The sequence below is a fragment of the Ursus maritimus genome, unplaced genomic scaffold (genome assembly GCF_017311325.1).
Source record: "Ursus maritimus isolate PB19 unplaced genomic scaffold, ASM1731132v1 scaffold_7, whole genome shotgun sequence".
In the NCBI taxonomy this organism is placed as follows: Eukaryota; Metazoa; Chordata; class Mammalia; order Carnivora; family Ursidae; genus Ursus; species Ursus maritimus.
The window spans coordinates 70,723,738-70,739,930 of record NW_024426885.1 but is presented as its reverse complement, the minus strand read 5'-3'; the positions used below and the strand labels follow the sequence as shown (position 1 = coordinate 70,739,930).

Sequence of the window (16,193 nt, the reverse complement as noted above, 5' to 3'; positions counted from 1 at the left end):
AGAAATGAAAATATACACATTTAAATATGTGAAACTGCACCAGAAAAAAAATCTTATTAGCATGCATTTTCTGTGACTCAGACTCCCTCACCAAATCCAGCAGCAGGGAAATTTAAGAACAGGTTTTTGTCCACAGACTGGGATCCACCCACTTAACTTTGATAAGCCAGTGGCCTCTGAACTTTGTTTTCCATTGTTCATCTTCTATTCACCTGGGGCATGGGGGATGTTTTAGCTTTTCCAGACGCTGGTCTTCAGATCAGCAGACACAATGGCTGCAGTTACAACTCTCTGACACACTCTGGAGTTCTTGCTTATGGGCCAAGGCTTACCCTTCCAAATTCTAAGCAAATAGCTTCCTCTTCGTGATCCAGATTTGGTTGCTGCCCTGATGGTCATTTTTTCTTTGCATGAATTTAGAATTCAGTTCTTCATCCTCAAAAGCCTAACTGAAAAGGAAACGGTTCGCACATTCTCTGTGGCAGATTCTCCTTGGAAAACCCTCATGAGGAACTGGGCTGTCCGTGTAAGATCTTACTTTATTGATACATTTGTGTTTGATTTATAATCAAAACTGAGTCCACTTCCAGATTTTAATGGTGTCCCCATTGAGTACTGGTGTTTGACTACACTTTGCCCCCTGCTCCCTGCCCCCCACTCCTAACTCAATGCCCTTCCTCCAGGCTCCTGGCTTCAGGCTGTGTCCCCTGGCCCCTTGCGCTGCCACCGTGTGCAGCCAAATCTTTTCTCATCACCTTTGCACTGCAAAATCGGCAGGGGCAAAAATGATACCTACGATAATGTAAAGAGGCCTCGGAACCACTAGAATTAGCAGTACAAAATCCACAATTTTGACAAGTTTTAGTCTGGGTAGACCAATTATATTCAGGGATAGCTGTGAAATTGTGCAATCTGAAACGGTAAAGTATTTTTAAAAGTAGGCAACAGAAAGCAAGATTGTGAGGAAATCACACCAATTTTCACTTTCTCTCTAGCTCGTTGGTTTCACTAAATGCTGAAAGGAGAATATAATCACAATATTTCCAAACTGATTGCATAACTGCTCTGTAGCTTGACAATGTATGTGCCTCCCAACACTCACGATAATACAAGTGGCATATATCTGGCAGGTTACCCATTAAACGAGTGTGACAGATCGTATTTCTGGTTAATTGTTAGTTCCTTATGACCTTAGACTTTGCCTGTGTATTTAATAACACCATCTGCTGTCTCGGGTAGCAATACCACCTTTTTACGTGAGGATTACTGTTCTTACTTCGTAAACAACAGTGCTCAATCCGAGGTGTTGAAACTCTAGCATAGAATTATTTAAATTCTCCTACCGCTGGAAAGCTTGAAGAAAGAAACTGATTTTCTCCCCCATGCTGGCTTTATTGGCCTCACCTAAAATATCATAATTTATATACCATAATAAAAGCATGAAAATGGTTTCCAAGCTGTATTCTTGGTGTGCAAGATGAAATGTTTTAAAAGACCTCTGACTGTTATGTCTGTCCTGTTTGGCTTCTTCCAGACTAGTTTCTCATAGTGTATAAATCTCTGGGAAATTTCCCAATAAAACAGACAATTAAGAACTAATTCCCACAAAATGAAATGAGACGAGACACTTTTTTTTTTTTTTTTTTTAACCATCACTCAAGATGACACCTCTCCGTTTGGGGACATGTGGAGAATCCTGCTGGCGTTCGAGAAATATCAAAACATCTAACGTGTCTTCTGCAACGAGGCAAATGTGGCCAGGGTTTTAAGTGGGCTACCTCTGTTCCGGAGCCACGGATAGAAGCACCTGTAGAATGAATTCTTGATGGCTGGGGAGGTGGGAGGGGGGGAAGCATTTACTTTTAATTTAACAAGGTTCATGCTGTACAGTGTACTGGACTGGTGGTGTCATCCTCCAACCCATGAATCACAACTTCTAGAAAACAGGGGCTCTACGGAGCGGGAGAACTGGTTTGCACCCAACTGCTGTCTCCTTCCTGCACGAGGCGGCAGCTGCACCCTTCTGAGTCAGGAGGGACTCCATTCACCAGTTCCTTCATTTATCTGTCTGCTAACCCATTCCCAGCCTTGACCCCAAAAGGAGCTGAGGTGAATGGAAACTGCCATTTGATGTTACTAGGGAAATGACAGCTCCTGGTTTCAAGGTGAACGTTTTTTCGCAGCAACTGTAACTTTTCCTTCCTTAACTACTACAAAGTAGAAACGAGCATTGGAGGGTAAAGCAGTCTAGGTCATGTGTACCTGATTTGGAAGTGACTTTTGTCAAGAACTGTAACAAGGCTCATAGGATTGACCGTGATAAGCCCAGCATTCCACGGCCCGTAACTTTATGCTAAAATATGGACACTTCACAGGGTATGAGGTTTTGGGGTTGGTTTTTGGAGGGGGGGGGTTGGTTAATTACGGGGAACCGGAGAGGTTGGCCTGAACGCCCACCACATGAAAATAATCAAGAGGTCGTCTGCCAACAGAAAACAACTTCAAAAGTATGGAATGTAAGATTCTGAGCCTAAACCACTTGACAGCATCCCAAAAAGGCATGTCCTGACATGTTTTCAGTATAAGAGGGCTTCAGCATTCCAGGCTTTTAAAAGAATGTCTCCTGTTACAGCTGAAAGGGGCTGCTTCTCCTTTTCCACACTCTGAATTCATGGAATCTGGAAGTCTGATTCTGGGACACTCATTTTCAAATGTATTGAGTAATTTTTATATGAAAAGCAAGGAATATGGCTCTTTTTTGTTTTTAGAAAAATAGTGGAAACATCCACATACGTGCTTCCCACCAACACCATTTTTGAAATATATAGAATTTAAGAAACTTCATTAGGCTTTTTCCTAATCAGACCCAAATAAATGAAACACATACAGAAGGTTATGAATGTAATATTTCACTACAGTTAACAAATTTCAAAATATCAGGATTCCTAGAACTTATCCCCCCTAACATCCTTTATAAATTCAGTACAGAGCCAGCAGAGAAGCCGCACAGCTATAAGCAGAGGAATCCTGGGTGAGAATACAAAAAACCCCTCAAAACAAGTTTCCACATCCTTCTGATCTACCAGCCAAATGCCCGTCAGTGTGTGGAACAGTTTTTTGTTTTTCTCAACTGAGGTCCTCTTGAGTAATCTGAAGGGGCTGCCGATAGGATATTGAATCTTTGCCCATTTTGTATGAAGTATATACATATATACATAATCTTTGCCCATATATATATATATATTAAAATATATAAATATATTTAAAATAAAATAAGGCGGTCTCTTGTGGAAAGAAATATTTTCCGTAAGTCTTGAGACACTTTAATTGGGCATATTAATGCTGATACAGATGCTTTTGCCCTGGCTAACTTAAACTAAGTACAGACCGTGGCTTAGACACTCCTAGCCTGGGATCGGAGCCCAAACCAAGCAGACATAATGTTCTCAGATGATGTGATGATCTGGTAGCCACTTAACCTCACAACTTTATTTGGATGGCACAATGCCCCAAAATAATGGGCAGACACTCGCTGGTCATTTTTCTGCATTGTTTTGTGATGCCACGTGTGTCGGGCTTGGGTCTGTCAAATTCCCCCATAGTCCCGTTAAATCGCCCAGCGTGGGAAGGGTCTGAGTAGAAATGGCATCGAGTTCAGCGCCTCCTCTCCTGGTACAGAGAAACGCCAGGCCCAGGCTGTCCCAGTGACCTGCGTCAGGAGATCTGCCAGGTGTGTGAACAGAACCCATGGTTCCTCGGCCACTTCCTGTGCAGGTATTTACATGTATGTAAAAAAGAACCTGGGAAGAAAACAGAAATAGGAGGTAGCCCACCAGTGGGCTAAAGAAAGAACTGCAGTCTGGGAAACGTGACTTCTAGCTGTTGTTTACCTGCACGTTTTCTTTGAAGGCAAGGTCTTCATTGCCTTGGTGCCCCAATAAATTGAAAAAGGGAACGGACACGACGGCTTTGTCATGGTGAAGAAGAACGAATTGATCTGTTAACCCTGGAAAATGTTCAAAATCGAGCTCTCTCTGAAATGCTAAGAGATAGCCCCTAGGAAGTTTGCATGTGTTGTAGTTCGCAGGCAAGTTTCAGCCGGGTTTCCTCACTTAGGAATTTGCTGGAAGGGCTGACAAGGCGGGCCAACAAGTCCATCAAAGTTCATCCGTACTTGCATTTTAGCTGTCTGTGACAAGCTTTTTAGTAAACACACTATATTTAGGCAGTTGCCCATTAGGAAATCTCTTTCTTTATTTCTGTCTACCAGTGGTCTTTTGTTGGGGCACAAACTCAGGCTGTCTGTCCCCACACAGCTGGAGTTAGTTTTCTTCTTCCCTGTGTCAACTCAGCTCTGAGTGTGAATCTTAATTGTCTCGATGGTTTTGCACTCCCCTTGGCAAACAGGCATTGCCGTGTGGGCACAGGAGCGGATGTGCCCATGCGGACGCGCACTTACTCCGATTAATAAATGACAGCCCACCATGAGCCTTTTAAATTTTTCTTCTTTTTTTCCTTCTGCAGGGAGCTCTCTGTGTCTCCTCTGTACATAAAACTGACCACACACACAAAAAAAACGGAGAAATAATTTTACAGTTAAACATTTAGATCTTTGGGTATTATTTGAATCTCACCTATACACATAAAATAATTGTTTTAAATGACAATACTACTTTTTTTTTTCCTGTTCTATTCTTTGTTGTGGAGAAGCTGTTGGGTTGGCCCCTAGTGCTTCTTTGGGAAGAACTGTTCTAGCGTGTTCCATGGAGGGGGGTAAGTTCAGGGTCTCCCTACATTGCCATCTTGGATTGGAACTCCTTCTTCTACTTCTTCTTTTTTGTTTGTTTTTTGTTTCTAAACACATTAGACTAGAGCAAGTAAGCCACCAGCACAGATTATTGAAACCCCATTGGTAAAGGCCAAATTTTCCCACTGATTGGCATTCTTTTACAAAATATATTTTCAGCTTGTCAAGAGAAAGTCAGTCTAGTTCATATTGGCTCACTTCTTTTTCATAAGAAATACAAACAATGACAACGAAAGCCTATTTGGAATAAGTTATGATCATTTTGCTTCCTATAGGCCCTTTACAACCATGAAAGGCTATGGAATATCTGACTTGACTTTTTTTTTTTTTATTTTTTATTTTCAGGGCCCCCTAGCCCCTTGTATTTATTTGTCTGAGTGCAAAGTAGCTAGGATTGGAATCCTCTAACAGAAATTAAACGATTTCATGAGATTTTCCTTTTTGTTTTTAAGAAAACACGTCATATGGGGCTGGAGGTACAGTATTCCAATTTGGTGACTGCCCAAACCATATCCTCACCCAACTAAATCCCAGAATGGACGTCTTTTATCCTACCACCAACATTGATTTTCATCTAAGGTTCACAAAGACCAGCACAAAATAGCTTGCCATTTAAGGAGTCCCATCCCAGGCATGGCGTGGTGGCAACTGTCTCTCATCTCTACCATCTCCCTCTATCTGCTGTGATTGTTTGCTGTTCTTTGCATTGTATGTCCTGTGAACTATCCTAGAATTGCTTTTTTTCCCCCTATAAATATAGATAGAGATTGGCACATCTTAACATTCTTTTTGTTAACACTCACAAATGTTAACACTCTCTTGCTAGGTTTCTACACTGTGCTTACATGATTTTTTTTTTTTTATTCAAAATGCGAGTAGAATCTTCTAGACTACATCATTAGGCAACAGGACTCATATCTGGATTTCAGTTCTGACACCTTTAATGCTACTGTAGGCAAATCACTTAATCTTTCAACACCTTAGGTTTTGGTTTCTGAAAAAGAATGACAAGATAATAGAATTTGTGATTGAAATATCTTTTTTGAATGTCCATATGAAAGGTATAATAAACACAAAGTGATCATATGATCCTTAACCTTTTAGAATTGCAACATCTTCCATTTTTTCAGTCCCCTTACTACTGAAAGGGTATGCAGGAAAGTCACATTTTAAGTAGGTAAGCTAGTGAAAGAAAATTAACCATCTCAATAATTTCAAACATTATCCTTGAAGTTAGTTCACTATTTTGTCAGCATCTTCCTAGTGATATCTTTAAAAGGATTTTGGCGAGCGTCTTAAATATCCGTTAAACCCGCATTCAGACATTTTTCCAGAAAAGTACATTTCATCATGCTCTTTCCAAAAAGTCAATAGGAGGGTTCTGGCAGCAAATGGCTGTTGAATCCCTTCCAGTTCTCCTACAAATTTCCTTGCAGACTGAGCGAGTGTGTGACCTCAATCTCTCCTTTGTCTGTATTTTTCACTTAGCTCTTTAAATTCTGACACAGTAAGTAGTTAGCCTACATCAAGACCCCAATTTTTACTCTAAATGGGGACCTATACATATGTTTACACATAGGCTGGTGACTAACAGCTTCTGTGTATAATATGCGGGTGATTAAGAGCTCCTGTGATTTTATTTGGCCTGATTCTTAGACCCTCCACAGAGAGTTTATCTCCTCCACATGCAAAAGTCTCTTTAATATCCGAATGCTTTCTGTGCACAGGGGAGGCAGGCTGCAGGGAGAGGTCAAACAGAGGGAAAGTATTTCTAAAAAAAGTGTATTTGCAATTTGAAAACCAGTAGAACTCTCATAAAATGCTATTTCTTAGAAGAAAGGCTCTCCTATCTACTACAGAAGGTTCATTTGTGTCATGACTCTCCATAGTACGTATAGATGTATTGACATTAACAGATACGTTCAAGTCCATATTTATAATTTTTTTTAAAGTAGAAAAGCCCTGAGTAGCACATGCACTCTTCCAATCTCATGGCAATTTTGCCCAAGTACAAGGAGCTGAGGATGTTATCCACAGACATCCAAATGACATGGGGCTGCCTTTTTTTCCTCCTCCAAATATGCCAGGGTCAGAGTTTAAGAAGCTCTAGTACGGTTGCAACATCATGCTATTAATAGAACCTGCACTCTAAAGAATGAAGGCTGTGATTCCGCATGTGAATATAGGGTGAAGTGCATGAACTCAGCAGTCTCTAGGAATACCACCTCGTGGAGAGCACACACGTTGCAACCCTCCCCCAGTTGCGTGTCCTCAGGGCAGAGTTCCCTCAGGGTCCTCTGGAAGGAACCATGTTTTTTACACTGCCCTGTGGACTATCAGTACAGGGCTGTGGTATGTTAACAAGAGCATCTCCATGGGAGTAAGCTCCGGGGACCAGATTCAGATTTTAGATGTTTAATGCTCACACAGTGGAAACCCATGTAAATCGCAGTGTGGGGAGGGCAGATTTGTTCCACCCCGAGCTATTGCTCAGAACTGCTCAACCCTTTGGCTTAACATCCGATCACTTCCCTTATTCCTGTTTTTTGATGGTATCATACAGAATGGCTTTCCTTTTGCTCCTAAACTGTGGCTTTTTATTTTTAAAAAGTCTTCGAAATTAGAGCTGGAAAGGACTGTTGCTTCATCTAATCTTGGCAGAAGTGTTCCCCATAGAATATTTCCTTTAGTTCTTAAGACAAATTGCAGCATTTCAGCGTTCTGGTTAAAAGCCAGCCTCAACCCACCACCCCACCAACCCTTCATGCGGCATCCACCTGCCTGTCCACATATGAACGTGTAGGAGCTCCCTGCAGCCAACCTGGTAACCTTGACTCTGAGTGGCAAAGACTGTCATAATGCTCTTCTGAAAGGACCTGCAGCCTTAAGCAAGAGGGCAGAGTCTACGTGACTAAAACATACCAACTTCCTCTTTCATAAGTCATCACATGATGAACTACAATTACAATTCCTGCCTTGTCTCTGCGAATTGCAGACGCATTGCCTCACCCTAGAAACCCTGCTTCTGTGTGTGGAGGAGGCGGCTGTAGCTGCTGCAGCAGCCGCTTTGGAAGGGATCCAACTCCAGTCTGTGCCGGGAGGGAGGGCGGAGGGTGGAAGACGAAAACAAAGCTATGTTTACTTAGCATAGATCGATAAAGCTGCTTCGGAGCTACATGAAAGGCCAGGCAGCATGAAAGACTTTTGATACAATATAAGGAATTGCTGCCCCGGATCCAGTGCCAGCCTTAACCCCCTTGATCCCGGAGCCTTTTATGGCAAGAGAGACCAGAACTGAAACAGCCTTTCCATTCTCCAGCAGGCATTTCATTAAGGAAGTTACAACAACTCGGTTTCGACATTAAACTCCTCGTGTGAAATAAAAAGGAAATGCCCTTCATTTGGAGAAGAAAAGCTCCGTTCTACAAGAATCCTTACTTAGTCCCTCTCAAGGCAGAATTTGTATCTCAGTATTTCTATTTTGGGATGGAATGGCAGGCTCTCCCTTGAGGGTATTACAGTACCAGCTTGCAGGTAAATGAGTATAATTAGGCCATGGCTCTAACACAGGAGGTTTTTTTGGTTTTTTGTTTGTTTGGTTTTTAATGTTCCAGTCACTGCCTAGTGGGGGCCATCTCTTGGGGATGTTCAGATGGCTAGTCTCTCTGCAGCACAAAGACTGGACTTCCTCCACTTTGGGCAGTGGCCCAGAGAGAGAAGTCACGTGCTACAATGAGTGGCACAGGGTCTCCATGGAGAGTGACCAGAGGGACAGGTCCCGAAAGACGTTCCAGGCAGCAGGTACCAGGAGTGACCAAGCCCACTGGCACCAGCTGCTCCAGGGAAGGATCTGGGCAGGCCCACTTCTCCCAGCTGGAAGAGGGTGAGGCAGGATTGCAATTGCAAGCAAGATCCGGGAACAGATGGGGAGACCTTTATGGCAAGCACACCTTCTCTGGAAATCCCCAAGAGAAGACATGCAGGGTTGGCCTGTAAAAGCATTTAGGTCTGGCATTACGTTTTCTGTGCCACTTTCGAACAGGTTTCTTCATGTGCTTTAGGCAGCTCCCTCCACTGCTTTGCTGAGGGTGTTTTTCCTCTTCGTTGTGGTTAATCCTTTGAAGCAACCTGGCATTTTCAATAGCAACAACTAGAGAGAAACGTCAGCAGGATTTTTTCTCTCTCCACCTACCAATCCAGTTGTAGGAAAGATAATATAATTAGTACCCTGTTCTTCCCACACTTAACCAGCCCATTCCAGTCTCGGGGAGCGATGTGGGCCTGTTTTCCAACAAAAGAAGCTCCAAAGGGCCGCCCTTACAGAGTTGAAGTGTCTAAGTCCCAACTGAGAGTGACTAAGCCCCCGTCTATTAGTCAGTAAGACTAACGACCAGCCAAAAGTGATTTACCATAACACACACCAGCTCCTCCTCCTGATAAAAGTGTGAAACTCGAGTGCTCACTTCAGTCTGGGTACAGTCTGCGGCTGCCAACAGTGGCAGAGCAGGCTCTGCGGCCTCACCCCGCCTTCGCGCCAGGCGGGTTTGCACGCACCAGGGGCTACCCTGGCCTCGGCTGCGCCGTCGGTCCCGCCCCCCTACGGCGCCGGGGACTTCAGCCGACGGCCCGGCCCCGCGCGACAGCTGCCTGCGGGGCCCACGGGCCGGCCCGCCAGCCACCCCCGCGGCCTGCGCGGACCCCAACGCCCGCGCCCCGCGCCACCTCCAGCCCAAGTTTGGTGCCGGGGGCGGGGCCTGGAGGCCCACTGTTGCCGGAGGGGGCGGAGCCTGCGCGGTGACGCGACCGCGCTGGCCGTAGACCCCGGATCCCTGGAATGTGCATTCGTTCAATGAGGCCGCCAGTGCCAGCGGCGCCGAGTCACGTCCGCGCGGAGCGTGCGCACTGGGCGGCGGCGGCGCACGCGGATCCGCGGTTCTGCGCCCACGTCACGCGCCCGCTCCGCGGTCCTACATAAGGCGGCTGGGTCCTCTGGCACCGCGAGGACCCCCGCTGCGCAGGGCAGGCTGGTGCTGGGGAAGAGGGGAGGGCGGGGCTGAGAGGAAGTCTTGGTGTTTGCAAGGGGTACCGCGCTCCCGCCCCCGTCCGGGAGGGCTCCGCCGAACGGCGTGTGGACGCAGTTCCAGGCTTGGGAACAGTCAGACTTCTCTGTTAGTAAAACTTAAGGGCACCGCCGGCGCGTGTGTCCTTCCCAGACAAATGCGAGTGTGAAAGCACTTAGTGGAGTTCAAACGTAACTCCTTAAAAAACAAAACAAAACTGTGAACCACGCTAGATTTAAAATCCCCATCCTCAAGAGACTGACAGCACCAAGTCACAAAGTGGTGTTGCTTTTAAAAACACGAGCATTAGCACAATGTGGCCCAAACGTTCTGGAGGGGAGGAACGGTGACCGAGTAGTGCAGGCAGCTGAGCGGCTGGAGGGAAGCAAACCACGCTTGCACCGCCTTCACCTCGGGGACACCGGTCGCGGCGCGGACGGGCGGCGCTGCCTCGCGGGCGGGCGCCGCGGAGCCGGCTCTCCCGGCAGCGCTCGTTCTCCCTCCGCGCGGGGGGAGGGGGAGGGCGCGAGCGCGGGGGAGGGCGGGCGCGCGCGCGAGGGGAGGGGGCCCGCGCAGGCGCCGTGCGAGGCTGTCGAAGAATCAAGTCTGTAGAAGTGGAGCGGCCGCGGCGGCAGCAGCAGCAGCGACGGCGGCGGCAGAGCTGAGGAGGGCTGGGCGCTGACGCGGGCGCTGGAGAGCGGCGATTCCAGGAGCTGTGAGAGAGCAGCGGAGCGACCCGGGGCCCGCGCCGCGCCCGTGCTCCAAGCCGGCCGCTGCCGCCGCCTCGGCGCGGCATGCCCCGCCGCTCGGGCTGAGCCTGCCCCGGCGGCCGCCCCCCGCCCCCCGCCCCCCCGGCCTCCCCGCCCCCGCACTCCCGCCGGCCCCGCCGCACCTGCTGCGCTCCCCGCGCCCGCGGCCCGTCTTCGCCCGGTCTGGAGGCCGGCCGCGGCCCCGGCCGAGCTCCCGCCGCCGCCGCGCCCGCACTCGCCGCGCCGCCCCGCCGCCCGCCCGCGCCCGCGCCGGCCGGGGGACGTGCTGCCGCGGCTGCAGCCCCTCGCCCCGCGCCCGCCGCCCCTCGTGCCCCGGGGGCGCTGCGCGGGCGCCGAGCCTTCGCGGGCTTTGCCGCCGCCGCCGCCGCCTCTGCGGCCGCCGCCGCCGCTGGTGGGGGAGACGCGGGGTTGGGGGGGGAGGAGGGCGCGCGTGGTGCCGGCGGGGAGCGGCGGCGCCCTCCTCCTCCTCCTCCTCCTCCTCCTCCTCCACCTCCAGCGCCGCGGGCTCCTCGGACATGGCCGCGGCGGTGGCGGTGGCGGCCGCGTCCCGGCGGCAGTCGTGCTACCTGTGTGACCTGCCCCGCATGCCCTGGGCCATGATCTGGGACTTCACGGAGCCCGTGTGCCGCGGCTGCGTCAACTACGAGGGCGCCGACCGCGTCGAGTTCGTCATCGAGACGGCGCGGCAGCTCAAGCGGGCGCACGGCTGCTTCCCGGAGGGCCGCTCCCCGCCCGGCGCCGCGGCCCCCGCCACCGCCAAGCCGCCACCGCTCTCGGCCAAGGACATCCTCCTGCAGCAGCAGCAGCTGGGCCACGGCGGCCCCGAGGCGACCCCGCGCGCCCCGCAGGCCCTGGAGCGCTACCCCCTGGCGGCCGCCGCCGAGCGGCCCCCGCGCCTCGGCTCCGACTTTGGCGGCAGCCGCCCGGCCGCGGGCCTGGCCCAGCCGCCGACGCCGCAGCCACCGCCCGTGAACGGCATCCTGGTGCCCAACGGCTTCTCCAAGCTGGAGGAGCCCCCGGAGCTGAATCGCCAGAGCCCGAATCCGCGGCGCGGGCACGCCGTGCCGCCCACCCTGGTGCCGCTCATGAACGGCTCGGCCACGCCGCTGCCTGCCGCGCTGGGCCTTAGCGGCCGCGCCGCCGCCTCGCTGGCCGCCGTCTCGGGGGCCGCGGCCGCGGGCCTGGGCTCGGCGCAGCCCGCCGAACTGAGCTCGCACAAGCGGCCAGCGTCCGTGTCGAGCAGCGCGGCCGTGGAGCACGAGCAGCGCGAGGCGGCGGCCAAGGAGAAGCAGCCGCCGCCGCCCTCGCACCGCGGCGCGACCGACAGCCTGGCCACCGCGGCCGGGGCCACCGAGCTGGGCGCCGAGGGCGCGAGCAAAGGCCGCGGGCCGGGAGAGCAGGACTGGGTCAACAGGCCCAAGACCGTGCGAGACACGCTGCTGGCGCTGCACCAGCACGGCCACTCGGGGCCCTTCGAGAGCAAGTTTAAGAAGGAGCCGGCCCTGACTGCAGGCAGGTTGTTGGGTTTCGAGGCCAACGGGGCCAACGGGTCTAAAGCAGGTAGGGGCGGCTGTGGAGTGAGGGGACCTAGGGGAGAAAGGGGGACGCAGAGCAGAGGAGGGGGTGTTCTTTCTATTCACCCTTCTGCCCCAGCCCAGAAACAACAAACACCCAACTTCCTGATCCGCCTGAGGCGGAACCAGTGCTTAGTGGCAACGTGTTCATGTGCTGAAGCAGCATAACAGAGATGAGTCAGACTGGGCTGATAGGCACTGACACAGGGTTTTCCTTTCCCAGCACATTCTTGGATGGGAGCGCGAGGGCACCAGCCACCTTTTAACCTGTTAGGGGACGTTAGCAATCGTATGCACAGTTCAACCTGGGTACCTGCATGCATGTGTAAAAACAGGCTGTTACATACGTGCTGTGTTCTGTGGCTTTTAAAATCCAGCCTCAGGGCCCCATAAGTCTTAAGTGTTGTGAGTTGCACGTGCGCTTGAAACTCGTGAGATTTTCTATACAAGCTTTAAGAGAATAGAAATTCTTTAGTGAGTCTTGTTTTGTGTCAGTAAAAGAAATGGCCTTTTCAGTGCGCATCCATTTATTTATTTTTTCCCTTTTCTTCCCCCCCGCCCCAACCAGTTGCAAGAACAGCAAGGAAAAGAAAGCCTTCTCCAGAACCAGAAGGTGAAGTTGGGCCCCCTAAGATCAATGGAGAGGCACAGCCATGGCTGTCCACACCCACAGAAGGGCTCAAGATCCCCATTACTCCTACATCCTCTTTTGTGTCTCCACCACCACCCACTGCCTCACCTCATTCCAACCGGACCACACCGCCTGAAGCGGCTCAGAATGGCCAGTCGCCCATGGCCGCCCTGATCTTAGTAGCAGACAATGCAGGGGGCAGTCATGCCTCGAAAGATGCCAACCAGGTTCACTCCACTACCAGGAGGAATAGTAGCAGTCCACCCTCTCCGTCCTCTATGAACCAAAGAAGGCTAGGCCCCAGAGAGGTGGGGGGCCAGGCGGCAGGCAGCACAGGAGGACTGGAGCCAGTGCACCCTGCCAGCCTCCCAGACTCTTCTCTGGCAGCCAGCGCCCCTCTGTGCTGCACCCTCTGCCACGAGCGGCTGGAGGACACCCACTTTGTGCAGTGCCCGTCTGTCCCTTCGCACAAGTTCTGCTTCCCTTGCTCCAGACAAAGCATCAAACAGCAGGGAGCTAGTGGAGAGGTCTATTGTCCCAGTGGGGAAAAATGCCCTCTTGTGGGCTCCAATGTCCCCTGGGCCTTTATGCAAGGGGAAATTGCAACCATCCTTGCTGGAGATGTGAAAGTGAAAAAAGAGAGAGACTCGTGACTTTCCGGTTTCAGAAAAACCTGATGATTACCCTTAACTAAAACTGCTTGAATTGTGTATATATCTCCATATATATATATATATATATATATATACACACACACACACACTCACACATATATATATATATATATATCCAAGACAAGGGAAATGTAGACTTCATAAACATGGCTGTATAATTTTGATTTTTTTGAATACATTGTGTTTCTATATTTTTTTTGACGACAAAAGGTATGTACTTATAAAGGCATTTTCTTCTTTTGTTAATGTTATTAGCATATCTTTGTGCTTTATTATCCTGGTGACAGTTACCGTTCAATGTAGGCTGTGACTTGCGCTGCTTTTTTAGAGCACTTGGCAAATCCGAAATGCTTCTAGCTGTATTTGTATGCACTTATTTTAAAAAGAAAAAAAAAAGCCAAATACATTTTCTGACATTGTAAGATTGCCTTACTGTCTGTTATTCCTTATTGCTGGCCCTTCTCTCAGGCTGGAGGCCAGTTGGTGGAGAAGGAAAGGGAATGAGCGAAGGGGGCACTGTTGTGAAGTGGGCGGCATGCCACTGAGAAATGTCACCAAGTTTACCCCAAAACATTGTCCTCTCAGAGTAGTAGGAAAATAGATTTTGAATCTTTCTCTGTTTTGTTCTTAAAGTTCAGTTGTTGGGATATTGATGACTGCCTGAGAGTTGCTGCTGAGAGATTTTCAGGACTGTGTGGTTTTGGGGGGGGAGGGGGAGTTTTTTGTTGTTTTTTTTTTTAAAGGCAAAGTTGACCACTGTTCACTGCCCACGTGATCAGTTGTAGGATTACAATGCTGCATGCTAGTTGGTTACATAATACACAATTCAGTGACTGAAGACGGTGGTAATGGATGGTGGTGTGTACAAGATGGCACTGCCATCTTTGAACAGAGCCTGGCTCTGCAGCGCCACTTCATCTTTTTTAAACACCCTAGAGCTCTGTTTGTTGTTGGTGGTGTCGTTTCCTTTAAAAAGAGTCGCAAGAGAAGTTACAGTTCAGGTGAACTTGGAGATTGTGGGATTGGTTTCGTTTCTGTTTTGTGTTTCGTTTTGTTTTTTTATCATTTACCTGTAGTGCTATTGCTGTTGGTACTATCACCTACACCCCGTTTCTAGTGAGTGCTAAATACAGTATGGTACAATGACAGTAACAGAGCGTGGTGCTGCCAGGACTGCCCGTGGGCATATCAGTGACAGCCCAGATGGGGGTGGAGGAAACCTGTAATTTCCTTCTTACATGTGTTTGAAATACCAAGTGAATAATACTGTTCTTCTGGAAAAAAAAAAAAAAAAAAAGATAAACTAGTGAAAATTAAAGAAAGGGTTTTAATAATAGGCAGGCCCCACCTCTCAAACTATTCTTAGAAACCTTTTGTAAACTAATTTCTTTTGATTACTATTTTGCATCAGTAAAATGATTTTTTTTAAACCAATAAATCATCTGTTATTAGAAATAGTTGTCTCACAGTGATACTGGTTTTTCTTTTGTGCTGTTACGATCTAACATTGACAGGAACACTATTTTAAATCCTTTTATGTTCAGGTGTTTGTAACTGGCCCTATAATTAGGCTGAATCATGGCTTCAAGGTCTACTACAACTTATGTGTATCGTTTACGACCTAGCTTCTATTTTAACTTGAAGATAGAGATTGTTACCCTCTTTGGATTCTTTTTTGGTTACGTTTTTGTCTTTCTTTTTTAAATTGCTCAAATATTTTTTAATGGTCGAGTTATTAACACTTGAAAATCAGATACTGCACCAAATACAGTATTTTTTTTTTTGTAGTGTTTTTAATGAGTGCACCTATTACTAATGCTCTGCAAATTCATGTTACCGGTCATTGTTATATTACAAACAGAGTTGCATGATTAACCAGTTTGTTGTTACACTTTTTTTTTTTAATTGGCTCATCTATGACTCAGATCAGACTGGTTTCTCTTATGTAAATGCACACATGCAGAAACCCAGAGTCAATTTTACATGCCCATAAAGACGTGTAAAGAATTCAACTATTATGGTTTGTTGTATAAATGTGTATCTAAGCACTTTATTATAAACTGGAATTTGACCTCATAGATTTTACAAGTTGATCAGTCATTTGACCTAATTCGTGGTAGCTATCTGTATGCTTTGCAATCTCAATACAGATAAGCTTTCCAAAAAAGATTAATAAAGAACCATCCTGCTGTTTTGAATAAGTCTATCCAGCTGTGGAAAAGACAACGTATGGTTTCTCTGTGCTGGTGTTCAAGGAGGGGGGAGAATAGAAATAGCTTTAAAGGGTTGTGTATTGAGGTTACTCCCATTAAAATCTAAGGTCTGCATGAGTCTGCCTGGCCCTTGGGTGGCCTTCGTGGAAGGCTTGCAGCTGTAAAATGTTGATCCGGGTTATTTTTCTGGCATTCTCTTAAGTTAAAAAGTTAACACTGGGACACGGGTTTGATCTTTTGTTGTACCTGATGACAGTGCAGAGATTCTCCGCAGCTGGATAAAAAGGTCAGAAAGCTACTTCCTGTACACGGGCAGTATCAGATTTCAGATCCTAAATATTTCAGCTGTGCTTTTAATACTCAAAATATTAGGGGATGGGGTGTCAAAGCTTTCCCTTTTTGCTTTAACAATTTATAGAATTTAACAGATGTACTGTCTTTCATGTGGCCTCACATTAAAAGTT

At 48.4% G+C, this 16,193-nt stretch overlaps 1 protein-coding gene and 1 long non-coding RNA gene across 3 annotated transcripts; one reads left to right on the top strand and one right to left on the bottom strand.

The window, feature by feature from the left end:
- Positions 1-3,469: 3,469 nt before the first annotated feature.
- On the bottom strand, positions 3,470-9,399 carry LOC103661888. Its single transcript, XR_568304.2, has 2 exons — positions 3,891-9,399; positions 3,470-3,800 (listed from the first exon to the last, which is right to left on the bottom strand). It is a non-coding gene; the product is annotated as an uncharacterized LOC103661888 (long non-coding RNA).
- A 1,697-nt stretch (positions 9,400-11,096) lies between these two features.
- On the top strand, positions 11,097-14,973 carry IRF2BP2 (interferon regulatory factor 2 binding protein 2). Of its 2 annotated transcripts, none has more exons than XM_040624318.1 (2): positions 11,097-12,149; positions 12,780-14,973. In XM_040624318.1, the coding sequence occupies exons 1-2, from the start codon at positions 11,153-11,155 to the stop codon at positions 13,493-13,495; spliced, it is 1,713 nt and encodes a 570-aa protein (XP_040480252.1). In that variant the 5' UTR covers positions 11,097-11,152; the 3' UTR covers positions 13,496-14,973. The 2 variants fall into 2 exon arrangements, with proteins under 2 accessions (XP_040480252.1, XP_008687880.2); XM_008689658.2 differs by having other exon boundaries at positions 11,097-12,197.
- Positions 14,974-16,193: the final 1,220 nt, after the last annotated feature.